Source organism: Mastomys coucha, unplaced genomic scaffold, assembly GCF_008632895.1.
Source record: "Mastomys coucha isolate ucsf_1 unplaced genomic scaffold, UCSF_Mcou_1 pScaffold22, whole genome shotgun sequence".
Taxonomy (NCBI): Eukaryota; Metazoa; Chordata; class Mammalia; order Rodentia; family Muridae; genus Mastomys; species Mastomys coucha.
The window spans coordinates 23,750,395-23,765,344 of record NW_022196905.1 but is presented as its reverse complement, the minus strand read 5'-3'; the positions used below and the strand labels follow the sequence as shown (position 1 = coordinate 23,765,344).

The window sequence follows — 14,950 nt, the reverse complement described above, 5'->3', positions numbered from 1 at the left end:
TTTGGAGTGAAGAACCTAGCCTAACAGAGCCACTGGCAGACAGGATGGGCAGTGAGATTCCTACAATACAAAGCATGTCATCTGCACTTTATTCACAAGACTGGTAAGACATCTGCATAAAGATTCACAAGAGTAAATGCCTATTACAACTGTTCTAACTTCAGAAAAAAAATGTCCAAATACACTGACAATCTTAATTTCAAATATCAAGGTCACAAAAAATAACTAAAATATACTTGCCTGCCACCAAAATATGCAAAACCACAGACTCTTTGTAAAAAAGTATGTCACACTGACCTCCAGCCAAGTTTCTAGACTTTTTGCCCAACCTCCTGACTTTCCAGACTCCTGAGGACTTTGGTTCAATGGAGAGTGACATGGACTTGGAGAAAAGAGGTTTTACAAAGCCACTATATTCCTCCCCCACACTGTGCTCAGAGTATACTCCTGCTCATTTTCTTGGACTTTTTGGACTTATATTTCTCTGAGACAGACATTTTAAAAGGGAAGAACCAAACAGCTTCTTATTCCATTTCCAAACACTAGGATTTTACTAACCATTGTGATCTTGCAACACAGGACACAAAATATTTTGCCTTAAGAAATAAAAATTGTGTTGAGAACATTAGCCAAGTGGAGAGTTTCTGAAGGTGGAAAGGCCACACCCGTGCCTTCTGCACTCCATGGTGGACACTGAGCAGACTTACTACTGCTTTCTCTCAAGAACTTGAGACCCATCTACCAGAGGACAAACGTGACCCCTCTTATCCATGCCAGTGGATCGTAATGCAGTAGGCATAAAATCTGGTCACAGAACCTTATGGTTATAGTTAAAAATTCTTCTTCAAAGTATTAAAAATCACAAAAAGGCTTTAACTTCTAACAAAGATCCGTTCTCTTTATTAGAAGTCCTACTGAAACTACAAATATGGCATTTACTATTGTTTTAAAATGGCTCTAACCTATTCCAATTGGAATGTCTAATTTAAGAGGCATTTGCTTTTCAAATGAAAAAGTGGTTTACGTGATTATATTGGTGGCTATTTCCTATTTCATCAGGAAATATAAAATACATTCATAAAGGCCTTAATTTGGGTCAGGAGTACACACAGCAAATGGGAATCACTAGGGTAATAAATCTTTATAGAGCAATTTTATTATTTTTCCATTTTCCAAATTTAATTTTCAAAATTGATGACTGGATCCTATTTGTTCATATACAAGTTTATTAAATATTTCAGTAATGAAACTTAGGTTCAAAAATTCAGGACTGAAAAAGGTAACTTTAAATGGCAAAGTCAGAGATATCTATAAAATTCACCATTTATGAGTCTAGCTATCTCTTAAAATTTGGGGGGAGGGCTAATATTTTAAAATAATTTAGGTTTTCTAAATTAAAAGCAGGGGGAAATGAAATACATTGCCATTTCCACCTTACATCTGAAATTTCCAACAGGACAGGACATGAACTTTTTTTTTTCCTTTTTTCTCTGTATTTTAAGGTAAATGTAGCTTTTTTTCTTTTTTCTTTTCTACAAACTACCTCCCTCCCTTCCCTAGCCCCCCTCCCCACACCCACCATTCAATCTATTGAAGGGAGTTATGACTCTTTAGGAAGACAGCTAATTAATTTACAGTACTCTAAAACCAACCCTGAAAACAGATAATCTCATTCACTTACTATAACTTCAGTGCTGTTGTTGACAGAAAAAAAATTACCTTAAGGCTCAAGGGAAAGCAACTTATTAAATTGTGAATGCAGCATTGTTTACTCTCCCATCCATTGGAAACTAGCAAATGTATTCTAATCAAGAATACAAACTTTCTAACATTAGCAAAGATCTCTATTCTCCTTACATAGAACAATACTCAGAAGTGGATTATCTAGGGGCCTGAGAAACCATGATCCACATCACACATTATCCATGTATTTCATGTTCAAAAAGTGCTTTATCTTTGAGAACTATGTCAGGGTTAAAATGGAAATATACAATGCAAAGTCACTTGACACCTTTTCAAGTGAAATACAACATGGAAAAGGAGCAAAAAGATGGAGGCTCTGCTCTCTGAACAGGCCTTATTATGCATGTGACTTTTAGGGTATACTAAATCAAAATTGTCTTAAGAATTAGTAAGAGTGGGCTTTTATACCACTATATTTTAAAACCTGAGATTGGACATCAAAGCAGTCAACTTTGTTACTCATCAGAGCAATTCTGATACTTCCTAAAAATAGAAGAAAACTCAATTCAGGATCAAAAACATTAACTCTCTCTAATCAAAACATGACATTAAGAGTGCTGCAGAATGACCACTCTCAGCAAATAGGTCATCTTAACACAAGTGTAAGTCACTTCTTCCCCTTCTTACTGGTCAAGGCCACACTATTTTCAAATGAATATCTACTGAGAGATCAGTTGTGCATTGGACAAAGTACCATAATTGGGTTAAAAATGAAAATAAAATTTACAGTGAAGAATACTTATGTGCATGACTTACACACTCCAGCCTTTTCTTATTTCCATCCACCTCGAGAACAAGATGGATGCAAATAGTCGCCTGTGTAGACTGTTCTACACCCCTGTAAAACCAGTCAAGGTCAAATTAACAAAGCATCCTTAGCAACTCTAGTGCCTGAAGTGTGCAGCCATTTACAGACCACTCAATATGAGGGCATTATTATAACCAGCCTCTTTTGCCCACAACCCTGCATTTTCAGGTAAGACAGGATAATTGTTTTGTTTTGAGAAAACCGAAGCTTGAATCTTTTAAAAGACCTGCAATTTACTGCAAAGTGATCCAGAGGTAACAAAGGAAGCAGGAGGCTAATGGCTGCCTGCACCAAAAGCCTCTCAATCATTTTGCAGTAAATAATTATGGAAAGTGACATGACAAGAAGCCATGTGTGCTCATGGCTACAGTCATTTGTACCACCTACATGCCTCCAACAGATACATAGGGTGTCTGGGTTTTTGGTTTGCTTTTGTTTGGTTTTTGGTGCCATGCAGATTTATGTTTTGTTTTGTGCAGCATATGCACTGAAGGACTTGCTGACAAGAACTGCCATTATAGACTTGCTGAAATGATGTGTAGGGACAATAGAAACCACAAAGTAGTAGGGTCTCTGCATAGATTTTTTTTTTCCTCATTTGATTTTCTTAAAAACACATTTCTACATACAGTAGCCTGAGAAACAAACATTTCAACAATGTGAATTGGAGTTTTAGCTCCAACTTCTCAGGAATGTGACTATTTTCATTAGCTGGGATATCTGCCAAATTTAAAAGGAAAAAAAAAAACAACTCTGAATCGTTCATAGTAGCACTTCAAAAACAGAACAGAAAAGTCGGTTGCTTCCCATAATTTGTACAATGCCATTTTCTGACAGAAATTAACAAAGACCAATACCTTCAAAAAGCTAATATTTATGACCGACTCTCCATGTTTGCAGATTTCTATTGTCCTTAGTCCCTGGGATGAGGATCAGTGAAATGCTACAATTAATCCCCATCCTTCTGCTATCTTCCTACAGTGGGAACAGAGGCCATGAACCATCCCCTGCAGGAAAAATAAACCCCAGAGATTGGTTAAGACGTAAAAACCCACCACTATGACATTTACCACTTAATCTTACAAAGGCAGGTCAAAATTTTAATATAAATTACTTTTGCCAACACATAGCTTATGCATTCTTTGCTCCTTTTTTTGGAGGATTCTCAAATTGAAATCTAAAGATTTACATATGATATATTACTGTTATATGGTCTAATGACTAAGAAAATTTCTCTGGTAACCAAAGCTGATGCCATATATGGTAGTGTTCTTGGCATATACTCTATATGCCTCAGACCACTTCCACATTCTTTCTATTCAGCTAATTATAGCTTAGTAGCCACTGGTGAAGGATTGTGAAGACCCTGTCATTTCTACAGAATAGAAAGGCAAGGCTAGTTACTGCAATTCAGCCAAATAAAAAGAAGAAAAACAAAAAAACAAAAACCAACCCCTTGAAAAGGAGAGGTACTGCACCTTTGCAAAATTGAACTGGCTCACTGCAGCTGAGCAACAGAACCACCACTGAAGCAAGAAAACAAGTTGGTCTATACAGGAATAGTACATGATTTCAAAATGAAAACGTTACAGCAATCAACGAATAGCTGCAACCTTAATTTTCATTGCTGCCTCAGAGTTTGAAACTATAAACAGTTTCTGCAAACCTAATGCTAGCTTCTCAGCTCCTTTACTAAAAGTAGGAATTTGTTCTCCGCAGCAAAGAAACAAACACTCAAAACACATAGGTAAATACAGCAGGACATTATTGAAAACAGCTGCCTTGTAGTACAAAATACAGTACAAGTATACGGATGTCATTAGAACATCAAAAATACTATTGCTCCCATACAATTTAGGAAACATTCTTTGCAACGGAGAAAAATTTAAAAGAAAAGCTTTAAAAAAATCTGTTTAAAAATTCTACTGTGGATGATGAGAGTAGAGAAATAGTCTGTAAGGGCACCAATGTTTGTGGCTCTTCCATTTTTAAGTCTAAGATCAACAATATTCTGAATCTATTTTTTTTCAAAGCCTAATTTTATATACACAAATATTTCCCTCCCTCTCAGCCACAGACACAAAAATGACCTTTTTGTATATTACTTATTTCCCAATAAATACAAAAAGATTGTATAGATTGAATAATACCAAAATAAGATAATAAAAAGGATATGCAATAAATTAAAAAGGCAGCTCAAATAAAGGGCAGGCATGCAGTTTAAAAAAAAAAATACCAAGATTGTGGAGGTGGGGTTACTTGCCTCCTGGTTCTTGAGAAGGTGTCACACAAATACCTGAAAGACTTTGGAAAGAACATTAGCTCCCATTCAATTCAAAGTTGCCTAGGTCTATGACATTTCTAGGAATACCTTTTGATGGGGTGGGATTAACTTGGTTAGAAAAATCATTTATACTGAAAATCCATTTAAAATATAGAAGAGGCGATCCTTGAAAACCCCAACTTTTATTCTTGAAAGACAGCTGGATAAACCGGCAAATGCCAGCTTGTTGAAATTTCAAGATGGTATAAAAATGCTTCCAGGATAGAGTCAGCATTCGTGTTCACTTCAGTTCCATTCACAGATGGATTCAGCTTCCACCGGGTGCAATGCTTGAATCATCCATCATTTGCCAACTTTGATTGTGAGGTACTGAATACGATGGATCAAGTCCTTAAAAATTTATTTTAAAAGAATAAATGATGCTGGAATTCTGGACCTGAGGATCGTCAGTATTTCAATAAATCCACAGATTAAACTGAAGGTAAACTAAGACTTCAGTTCTGTTATTTCCAACTTCTCTGTGAGGATGTATATTTCATTAAAGCTCAGGCTTGTAGCCACACTGTTCCTTTTTTGCAGATAGTCAAGTTTTAAGGTTTAAAATGCAGCCAGCCAGTGGCTGTAACAGCCGAATTAGCCATAATTCACTAGCTCATATGGTGGAGCCATTGGGATTCAGCTCTCACTCATGTTAAGCCATTTCTTGGTAATGACCTCCATACTTAAGAGATCAAGGGAAGAACTTTAGTGAGCAGCAACCACTCCACTCAAACAGTCCGCCTTGTGCTTTATGCCTGACTTCTTGTGCCTACCTCAGCAATCCCCATTGTAAAATTACTTTTTTGAAAAAAAATTTGCCAACTTTTAAACTGTTTTAGTAATGGATTCTAGTTCAAGCTTTGATATCTGAATTCATTTGCATCCCGGAAAACAATTCTGCAAAGAAAAGACAGGGGCCTTGGTCCAGGTTCCATGCAAAACCATTTTTTAAAATGGATCCAATTTTTGAATTCTCCAATGGCTTCTTGAATTCTTCTCTTGCCCTGTCCATGATTGTGTAAAGTTGCATTCCTGTTCGTAAGCCTGTACCCTCAGAACTGGGTAACTGCAAAGGCCTCTTTCTTCTCAAAGATTCCATTAAGACCTAGATCCAAAATGCTGATTTCGATGGAGGTGAAGGGATAGATGCTGCAGCAGTGAGGCCTGGAGGAATCCTAAAACCAGATTACCCAGGTAGAACACAAATTCAACTATTACCAATGGATGCGTCTGGGTAACCCAGATGTGGTTTTGGTCCCAGACGTTCGAAGATCTGTCTATCCCCTCCAACGTTTTCCTGATGAATTTACGAACCTCGGTTTTAAACAACAGAAGCTGAGACTCTTGCGCAGGTGAGGAGATGCTGCTGTCCTCTTTGCAGGTTGCTGGCAGTTCCTTGGAACTTAACTGCTTTTCTCTAATTGTCTGTGACTTTTCTTACGGTTATTTCTCTTAACTATATTATTTTATCTTATTTTATTTTATTTTTTTGTTTTGTTTTCTTCGTCTGCGGCCTCCCCTGATCCCTCTCCACTAGCTCACTGGGGACGAGTAGGAAAGGGAACTCTCTAGCCAAGGGGATGGTGGTGGGGTTGGGGAGGCCAGTCTGGGAAGCTGCCCGCTTCAATCCTCATCCACTTCCTCACCCTCGGACTCGTCGCCGCCGCCGCTGCCCCCACCGCGTCGCTCGTAAAGCTTATCCCTCTGTCGCTCCTGGATTTCTTTCATTTCATCTGCATACCGACAGAAGGCGCCTCCAAACTTGCCCCAGGCCTTGAAGGGCACGGTGATGGCGTTGCGGTAGGATGGCTTCACCTCGCTCACTCGCAGGAACACCCCGTACTTGTTGCAGCCGACGTCAAAGAAGAAGCGCTTGGAGTCCACCGTGATGGAGGTGCCCTCCGGGAGCTCTCCGTACAGGCCGCCCCCGGGGCCGCCAGCGCCGCCTCCCGGGCCGCCGGCCAGCTCGTCATCCTCGCCCCCGTAGTCGTCGATGAGCTTGGCGAGCGCGTCGCGGAACTCGATGAGGCCCTGCGCGGGCAGCGCGATGGTCTGGCCACTCTGCAGGCCGCCCGGCCCCGGACCCCCGCCGAAGCCTCCGCCGCCGCGGTTCACCGTCTGACGGATGCGCAGGAAGCGGCCGCGCTGGTTCTCCTTGAGGTCCAGGTAGTACTTGCGGTTCTCGCGCACCAGGAACTCGCTCTTGAGCGCGCGGCGCGGCCCACCGCCCTCCTCGGCGCCCGCCGCCAGCTGCTCCGGGCTGCTGGGACCCAGCTGTGCGTAGTGCTCGATGAAGTCGCCCAGCGAGTCGCGGAACTCGGCAGCCACCGCCATCGAAAGCGTGAGGCGGCTCTTGGAGCCGCCCGCGCCCACCTCGGCGATCTTGAGGAAGCGGCCCTTGGCGTTCTGCTTCACGTCCAGGTAGAAGCGCTTGTTCTGGATGTCCAGCCGCTTCGAAGCCAGCTCCTGCGTCTCCTGCTCGCCGCCGGGCCCGCCGCCGCCGCGGGGCGCGGGCTGGAAGCCGCCGGGCCCACCGCCGCCGCCGCCGCCGCCGCGCTCGCTGCCGCTGTCGCCGTCCGCCATCTTCTCGGCCGCCGCCTCGCCGCCGCCGCCGCCCGCTGCGCTCGCGCCCCCGCCCTCCGCCCTGCGGCTCGCGCTCCGGGGCCCCCCAGCCTCGCCCGCCGGCTCCTCACGCGCGCCCGCCGCTCATCGCCGGCCGCCGCCGCCCCCCATCGCCTCCGCGCCCCGCCCCCGCGGCTTCCGTGCGGCACGGCCCGCTTCCGGCGCGCGGCTCTCGTGACGTCACTCCGCCCCGCCCGCCGCCGCTTCCCGGCCGGAAGACTCGCACGCCGCGCCGTCGGGGCGCAGAGGTGATGTCACTAGCCGCGCCGGGGAGGCGCTCTGCGGCTCGCCGGGCGAGTCTGTGTTTGTTTCTGTCCACTGGTTTTAGGGTCCCCTTTCTTGATGTTTTCATGAGGCTCCCGGTTTCAGAGGATTTAAGTGTATGATTAGATGACTCTGTTGCTTTGGGGCTGTGGTGAGGCAGATCATTATGCTGAGAAGCACACGAATTACTCGAAAGTGGAGCCGCTCACCTCATGGCGCCTGGGAAAGCAGAGAGACAGGAAAGGGCCAGGGACAAGGGAGCTTTCCAGAGCATAGCCCAGTAACCTGTTTTCTCCAATGAGATCCTGCTTCTCAGTAATGCTCCTAGATGATTAGTTCCCAGGGACTAATACATTGATTAGTATTAGTACTTCACTATTGGATTCACCAGAGCCTTCAATAAATAAGACCGTGTTCTAAAACAAACAAAAAACCAGAACATCTTACTTTATAAACTCCCTGAATGGAGTTCACACAAATAACTTTTTGTTTACTTACAACCAAAAATCAAATTAATGATAGAATCTCACTAAGTTATACTGGTTTGAACATGAGTTCTAGCATTAGTTTAATATTCGTTAATCAAGTTCCTCTAAAGTGTTTTAAATTTGTTTGTATGTGCATGTGGCTATACATGTATATGTGTGTGGAGGCCGGAAATAGACACAAGTGTCTGTGTTACTCTCCACCTTATTTTTTGGGACAGGGTCTCTGGCTGAACATGGAGCTCACTGAGTTGAGCTAGACTGGCTGTCATTGAGCCCTAGGGATTCTCCCCCAGTGCTGAGATTACAGAAGCACAGTGCTGCACCCTGCTTTTTTATGCAGCTGCTAGGGATTCAAGCTTGTGTCTTCGTACTTGTGTGATAAGCAGTTAACTGCCCCTCTAGCCTGTATTCTATCTGATGGTCCAGATCCGTTACTTTGTTTCCTCTGAAATTTCATTTGCATCTAAGCTTAGAATCTTCTCTTTTAATTTTTTAGTAAGGGCATATTTTTGAGAAATTTTATGGTTTGATTTTTAAGTATATGACTATGCTTATATTTAACTCTAGTTTATCCACAATATGTCATGATGTCTGGCGTGAAGTAAAGAATCTAAGGAATTTCCTTCAAATGACTAACCCATTGTCCCAGCACTACTTATTGAGTAATCCTTGGAGGATAGATGTTAACAGGTGGAGAACAGGGGTAGGTTATTTTGGGCAGAGGAACATATGTCTCCAGATGGTGAGTTGTGCAGTTTGGCTGGGGCCTAGGGTCTGTAAGGAGTGGGTGGTGAACAATGGAACTGGGTGCAGCTGTTCTATGGAGGTTAGGGGAGATCCTTGATTCAGTGGACAGGGGCCACCATAAACTGGACAAACAGGAGTCATTCTCTAGTTTTGTCCTTCAAGAAAATGATCCAGGGCAAAGGAGAGCATGGGTGGGCTACTTGGGACCCAGCAACTAACCCTTGATTAAAAAAACCAGTAACTATATTGTAAAGTAGGCCCACATTTTCAGATTCTCAGTGACTGGGCAGTGCTGGTTGGGAAGGAGGGAGACTGTGGTCTTTGGGTCAGGATTTTAAAACTATATGGAGCCAAGAGAGAAAAAAAAAGTAGGTGGTAATTGGAGCTGAGGGCTCTGGTGACCAGAGAATGAGAATAATGCTAGCAGATAAGCCTAGTCAGGGCTTTAGCTCTTTGTGTGGGGATAATAACCCAGCACCAAACTTAGATTTCACAAAAGCTCAGATGTTGCAGATGTTAGATACTTCCCACCCCCATCCCTGGGTACATGGAATCTATGAAAAGTGGGACTTTAATGCATTTTTTGGAATATCAATTATTTTCTTCAGTTTCTTCCTTCTTGGTGGACTTAAAGCCTTGCCTTTCAGCGAATTAAGGGTATGTGAGATAGATCTGTTGACTGTTTGAGAGGCTGGCTGGATACCCTAAGGCAAATGTACCAATGATCAGTCTAGTATTGGGATAGGTGATAGAGATGAGGCTTAGAGACTGCCAGCAGACAGGAAGACTGGACAACACTCTCCTTGGGGATTGGGAGAATCACATAAAACAAGGGACAGGTGAGCAAAATGGGGAGAGAGCAAAAGTGATGCACTGGATGACTGGAGGTCATGTGACAGTTAATACTGAGTTGCACATGAACTCCTCCCCCGTCAAGTTGCACCATAGGACACACTGCCCAAATCTTCCTTTTCTAAATACTGTTTTTTTTTTTTTTAGCCCTATTTCACATTGTAAAGGGGTGGGGGAAGATGGAAAGCAGATGTCAAATCACTTATCAGTAAATGGTCGGCAGAAGTGTGGGTTGAGGAGCCACCATGTGACAGGGCAGTAAAGGAAGGGAATGGTCAGAGGGCACAGACCTTTTCTAGAGCAGTGGTTCTCAACCTTCCTAATGCTGTGATCCTTTAATACAGTTTCTCATATTGTGGAGACACCCAAACATAAAATTATTTTATGTTGTTATTTCATAACTAATTTTGCTATGAATTGTAATATCTGATGTGCAGGATATCTGATATGCAACCCTTGTAAGAGGGTTGCTTTGACACCCCCACATACACGGGGGCAGAGTCCCACAGGTTGAGAATGAATGCTCTAGAGAAACCTGAGTGGCATGAAGGTTGAAGAAGGGAGAATCATGGAGATACATCCATAATCTCATGTGATGCCTGGAGCAATCACAGGAGATGGACACTTGGGAAGGGGACAGGGTAGAAAATGAGAAGTATCCATTGCCTTCTTAGGAGCTAGGAGAGGCTGGACAGTGGTGGGGCATGCCTTGAATCCCAGCATTTGGGAGGCAAAGGCAAGCAGACTTCTGAGTTTGAGGCCAGCCTGGTCTACAGAGTGAGTTCCAGGACAGCTGGGGCTTCACAGAGAAACCCTGTCTCGGAAAGAGAGAAAGAGAGAGAGAGAGAGAGAGAGAGAGAGAGAGACAGAGACAGAGACAGAGACACAGAGACACAGAGACACAGAGAGAGAGAGAGAGCTAGGAGAGGAAAGATAACACTGGGGCCTCTGGTGGACCAGTAAGACATTGAAGCAGTTGGCCTGAGGCCACATGCTAACTTGGCTGGCTCTGGGGGGTGGGGAGAGCAATATGGATAGAAACCTTCAGAGCAGTCCTTGACATCCAGGGAGGACAGCAAGGAGACTGAAGCAGGTGTTTTGGATACATACACTCTGGAGTGAAGGCTGGGCTCTGGGAAGCAGATGGGAGTGAATGAACCTTACCAGGCTGAAATGGTGGGCCAGGAGAAAGCCATGGATGGGTAGTTTTGAAAGGTCCACACTGTCAGGAGCTGGGCCACTGTCAGGAGAGAGGAAGAGACCATGTATTATTATAGGGAGTGCATGGTTTTGGCCTCCTCCTCACCCCATTTTTCCTCTTAAACTTGAAATTTAAACAGACAATGTCTTCTGCTGTATAGGCATGATCCCTGGCTATCATGTAAACACTAGGTATGATGGTCTAACCTGCAACCTAAATACTCAGGTGTTTTTTTGTTTGTTTGTTTGTTTTGGTTTTTCAAGACAGGGTTTCTGTGTATAGCCCTGGCTGTCCTGGAACTCACTGGCTGTCTGTAGACCAGGCTGGCCCCGAACTCAGAAATCCGCCTGCCTCTGCCTCCCAAGTGCTGGGATTAAAGGTGTGCGCCACCACCGCCAGGCTAATACTCAGGTTACTGGCTAGCCAATTTAGCTGAACTAGTGAGCTCTCCTGTGACAAGAAACTTTCAGAAATAAGATGGAAAAGTGATGGAAGAAAACATTCCAATACCCACCTCTGACTTCCACATCTCCAGGCATGGATAAGCACACCTGAATCCACCCATGCATACATATATAGCACACCATATAACACTAGTTGTAAGAGTAGTAGTCTTCACACAAATCCACCCAAATATTAACATGCCTCCACACTGTTCTCTTTCTCTCATCTCTGTCTTGGTCTCATCTTTCTTCATGTCTGTCCCTTTCCATTTCTCTGTGTCTCTTTTTTTTCCCACTGTCTGTTTTTCTTTGTGTTTAGATTTCCTTCTGAGCCGATTGGGGGTAAACTAGTACGCTCATTCACCCTGCAACATTTCTGTGTCTGTTTACCAGAAGAAGAACAATTTTAGCTAACTGGAGCACCATGGTCAAGCCCAAGAAATTAGCTCAGCCACGCCTGCCGTTAGCCCATCTGCAGACCCAAGAAGACTGTGCCAAGTGTCCAGACTGCACTCTCTGTAGCATACAGACCCCTATTGGATTCAGGTCAAAGAGTCTGCTCTCCTTACTCTGTGGCCCGCTCTGGGTCTCTGTTATCCACATCAGCATCACCTTGAGGTATGAAAGCTGGCTATCTTGTAGCTAGATCACTCTACTCTGAGTTTAAAGGTGCTTTTTTGGACATACTCTGAAACCGTCTGCTGCCCTGGCCCTTCCAACTCCCCACAGTTCATTCAAGGTTATGTGCCAGTCAGCTTGTGCCATAAAGCTAGAAGGTGGGGGGGGGGGAGATGGTTGCAGCCAGGGTCATCAGGGCAGTGGCTGGCAAGAGGAAGTGGGGCCCCATAAAAGGGTTTGTGACTGTATCTAAAGTGGAACCATGCTTAACATGCTCTGAGTTGCTTGTAAGCTGTAATTCCCTGGTCTTTTTTTTTTTTTTTTTTGCCCTTTCCCATTTTTGATACAAGCAGACCAGGGGGAAGAAGTGAAGCCTTCCAAAGTAACCTATGCATAGACTGCCAGGAGAGCAGAGCAGTCCATGTCCCAGGCCAGGCCTCCTGTGCTGTAGACACATGCTAGCTTGACAGTTGTGGGCCAAATGTACTGTTCAGGTCTCTATCGAGATCTTGGATTCATGTGACTAAAGGCAAGTTTGTGGACTGTATTCACAGTCCATAGCTACTGCCTCGCCCTGACTCTGTGCAGCAGTTGTGCCACTATTTGTTCTGGGCATACTTGTCCTCTGTGAAGTGGAAAATGGATTCCTCACATGAGCTCTGGGTTTTAGGAAGCATAGTTTCTCAGCCTCTGGGCTTAGCAGTCAGCTGTGGCACCTCTTGTCATGTGGCTTCTGTCACACTTGAAAGGCTGGAATACCACATGAAGCACAGCTGCCCCTAGTCCCCAGGATGCACGTGCTGTGACCCAGAGCCTTTCCATGACCTGGCTTCCTAGCACCCAGTGACTTTCTTCACTCTGTAGGTCACTCCTACTCCTCACCTGCAAATGAAGATGGTCATGTGCCTCTCACAAAGCTACCTGAGTATGCTGTGGCTTCATGGATAGGTCTGGCTTAGCCACAGTCAAAACCACTTTCTGATGTTGATGTTATTCATGGAAGTTACTCCATAAATCTGACTCCTAGAAAGAAAATTTTTGTTTTTTAGTTAATGTTTATTTTTGAGAACATAAAAATGAAATCCAGATACACTTTTATCCTTCTTGGGATGCATATTTGTTGGGAAAAAAAAAAAAAGCTGAAACTTCAAAAGGGAGGTCGGGGAAGGGTGTACACACAGCCCTGGTGGGACACCCTCTTCTCTCGTGGGCTTCTGCCAACAGCCGACTGTACAGAGCCTCCATGCAGACTCCCAGCTGCCAGCCAGCCTTGGCTGAGGCCAGCTGTTGTGTCCACAAAGCCTCCAGTTAGGATTCTCATCCCAGCTGTTGTGGGGAACAGGTTTGCCCTTTCCAGGCACACTATAGGTTGCTTGTGGGTTTTCTGCAGAGCCGGCCAACAGCCCATCTGCTCTGGCTTCTCACTCACCCAGAGAGGCCCAGTCCTCTCCTTGTCCACTGGCAATCCCCATTTCCTGGGGATTCTGTCTCCCCTGAATCTTCCAGAAGGCCTACTGGCTTAGAGTCAGGTCCCTGCTGAGTCACTCCGTCTGCCCTTCTGCTTGATTAGAGCAAGGGTCTCTCACAAGCTGGATGATATTCAAGTCTGTACTGAGCATGAAGAAAGCCATGTGGCAAGGGAGAGGGTTTCTGGGGTCACTGAAAAAGATGATAGCCTGAACAGTATCTATAGTCTTTAAAAATGTCTTTAGCTGTGGGGCGGTGGTGGCGCATGCCTTTGATCCCAGCACTTGGGAGGCAGAGGCAGGGGGATTTCTGAGTTTGAGGCCAGCCTGCTCTACAGAGTGAGTTCCAGGACAGCCAGGGCTACACAGAGAAACCCTGTCTCGAAAAACCAAACCAAACCAAAACAAAACCAAAACAAGAAAAAACAAAAAACAACAATAAAAAATGTCTCTAGTTGAAGGAGTACAGGAAAGCAGAGTTTTAACCCAGTCCCTGGCTGGTAGGATAGCTTAGTGGGTAATGCTTACCATGCAAACCTGACAACCAGAATTTGATACTAGAACCCGTGTTAACTTGAAAGGACAGACAAGACTCCATAAAGTTGTCCTGTCACTTCCACGTGTGTGCACATTATATACGAACACACATACACACACACACACACACACACACACACACACACACACACACACACACGCACAGAAAGACATTGAAAAATTGCAAATTTGGTGGATGTTTTCTCCAATTTTTCAAAGTATGATTTTACTCTATAGCTCAAGATGACCTTGAATTTTTACCTTCCAAAGTTCTGGGAGAAATCTACCCTCATAACTGAATTTTTAGTGCATAGCAAATTAATGGTTTTGTTTTGAAACAGATCTCTTTTGCTCAGGCTTCCTGGAGCGCACTGTCTAACTCTGTTGGACCTTGAGCCTAACTAAGGTGATGCTCCTGCCCCCTTACATTAGCCCTTGGATTATAGGTGTCGGCCACCACAGCTGGCTCCGTAGTGCTATTTTATCTAGAAGAACTGAGACGTTATATCGGTGGATCAGCAGGCCTCATTCCCTCCTCTTCATGCCCTTGACAGTCACCATGTTGGCCTTAGTTTGGCTGCTTTAAGACCTTATGTAAGTGGTACCAGGCAACGTTTGTGCATCTGTGACTGGCTTACTTCACTGAGCACAGTGTCTTTGAGGTTTGTCCCCATTGGTTACATATTGCAGATTTGCATTTTTTCCTAAGACTGATTCACTGAACTTGTATAATGTGTCACACTGTCTTTTCATTCATTCATCTATGAGAATTTAAGTTCCCAGAGCATGGTGGGCAATGCTGCTGTGAGCATGGGAGGCATCTCACCTTGAGATCCTG

General features: G+C 44.3%; 1 protein-coding gene across 1 annotated transcript; it reads right to left on the bottom strand.

Moving 5' to 3' along the window:
- Positions 1 to 1,489: 1,489 nt before the first annotated feature.
- Purb (purine rich element binding protein B) lies at positions 1,490 to 7,669 on the bottom strand. The gene has a single exon (XM_031339614.1). It carries the CDS (start codon positions 7,455 to 7,457, stop codon positions 6,498 to 6,500), a length of 960 nt encoding a protein of 319 aa, XP_031195474.1. The 5' UTR covers positions 7,458 to 7,669; the 3' UTR covers positions 1,490 to 6,497.
- Between the last annotated feature and the right edge of the window lie 7,281 nt (positions 7,670 to 14,950).

Bases quoted from the DNA above. Each gene is read 5' to 3' on its own strand.
- Purb (XM_031339614.1), bottom strand. From the start codon at position 7,457: ATGGCGGACGGCGACAGCGGCAGCGAGCGCGGCGGCGGCGGCGGCGGC.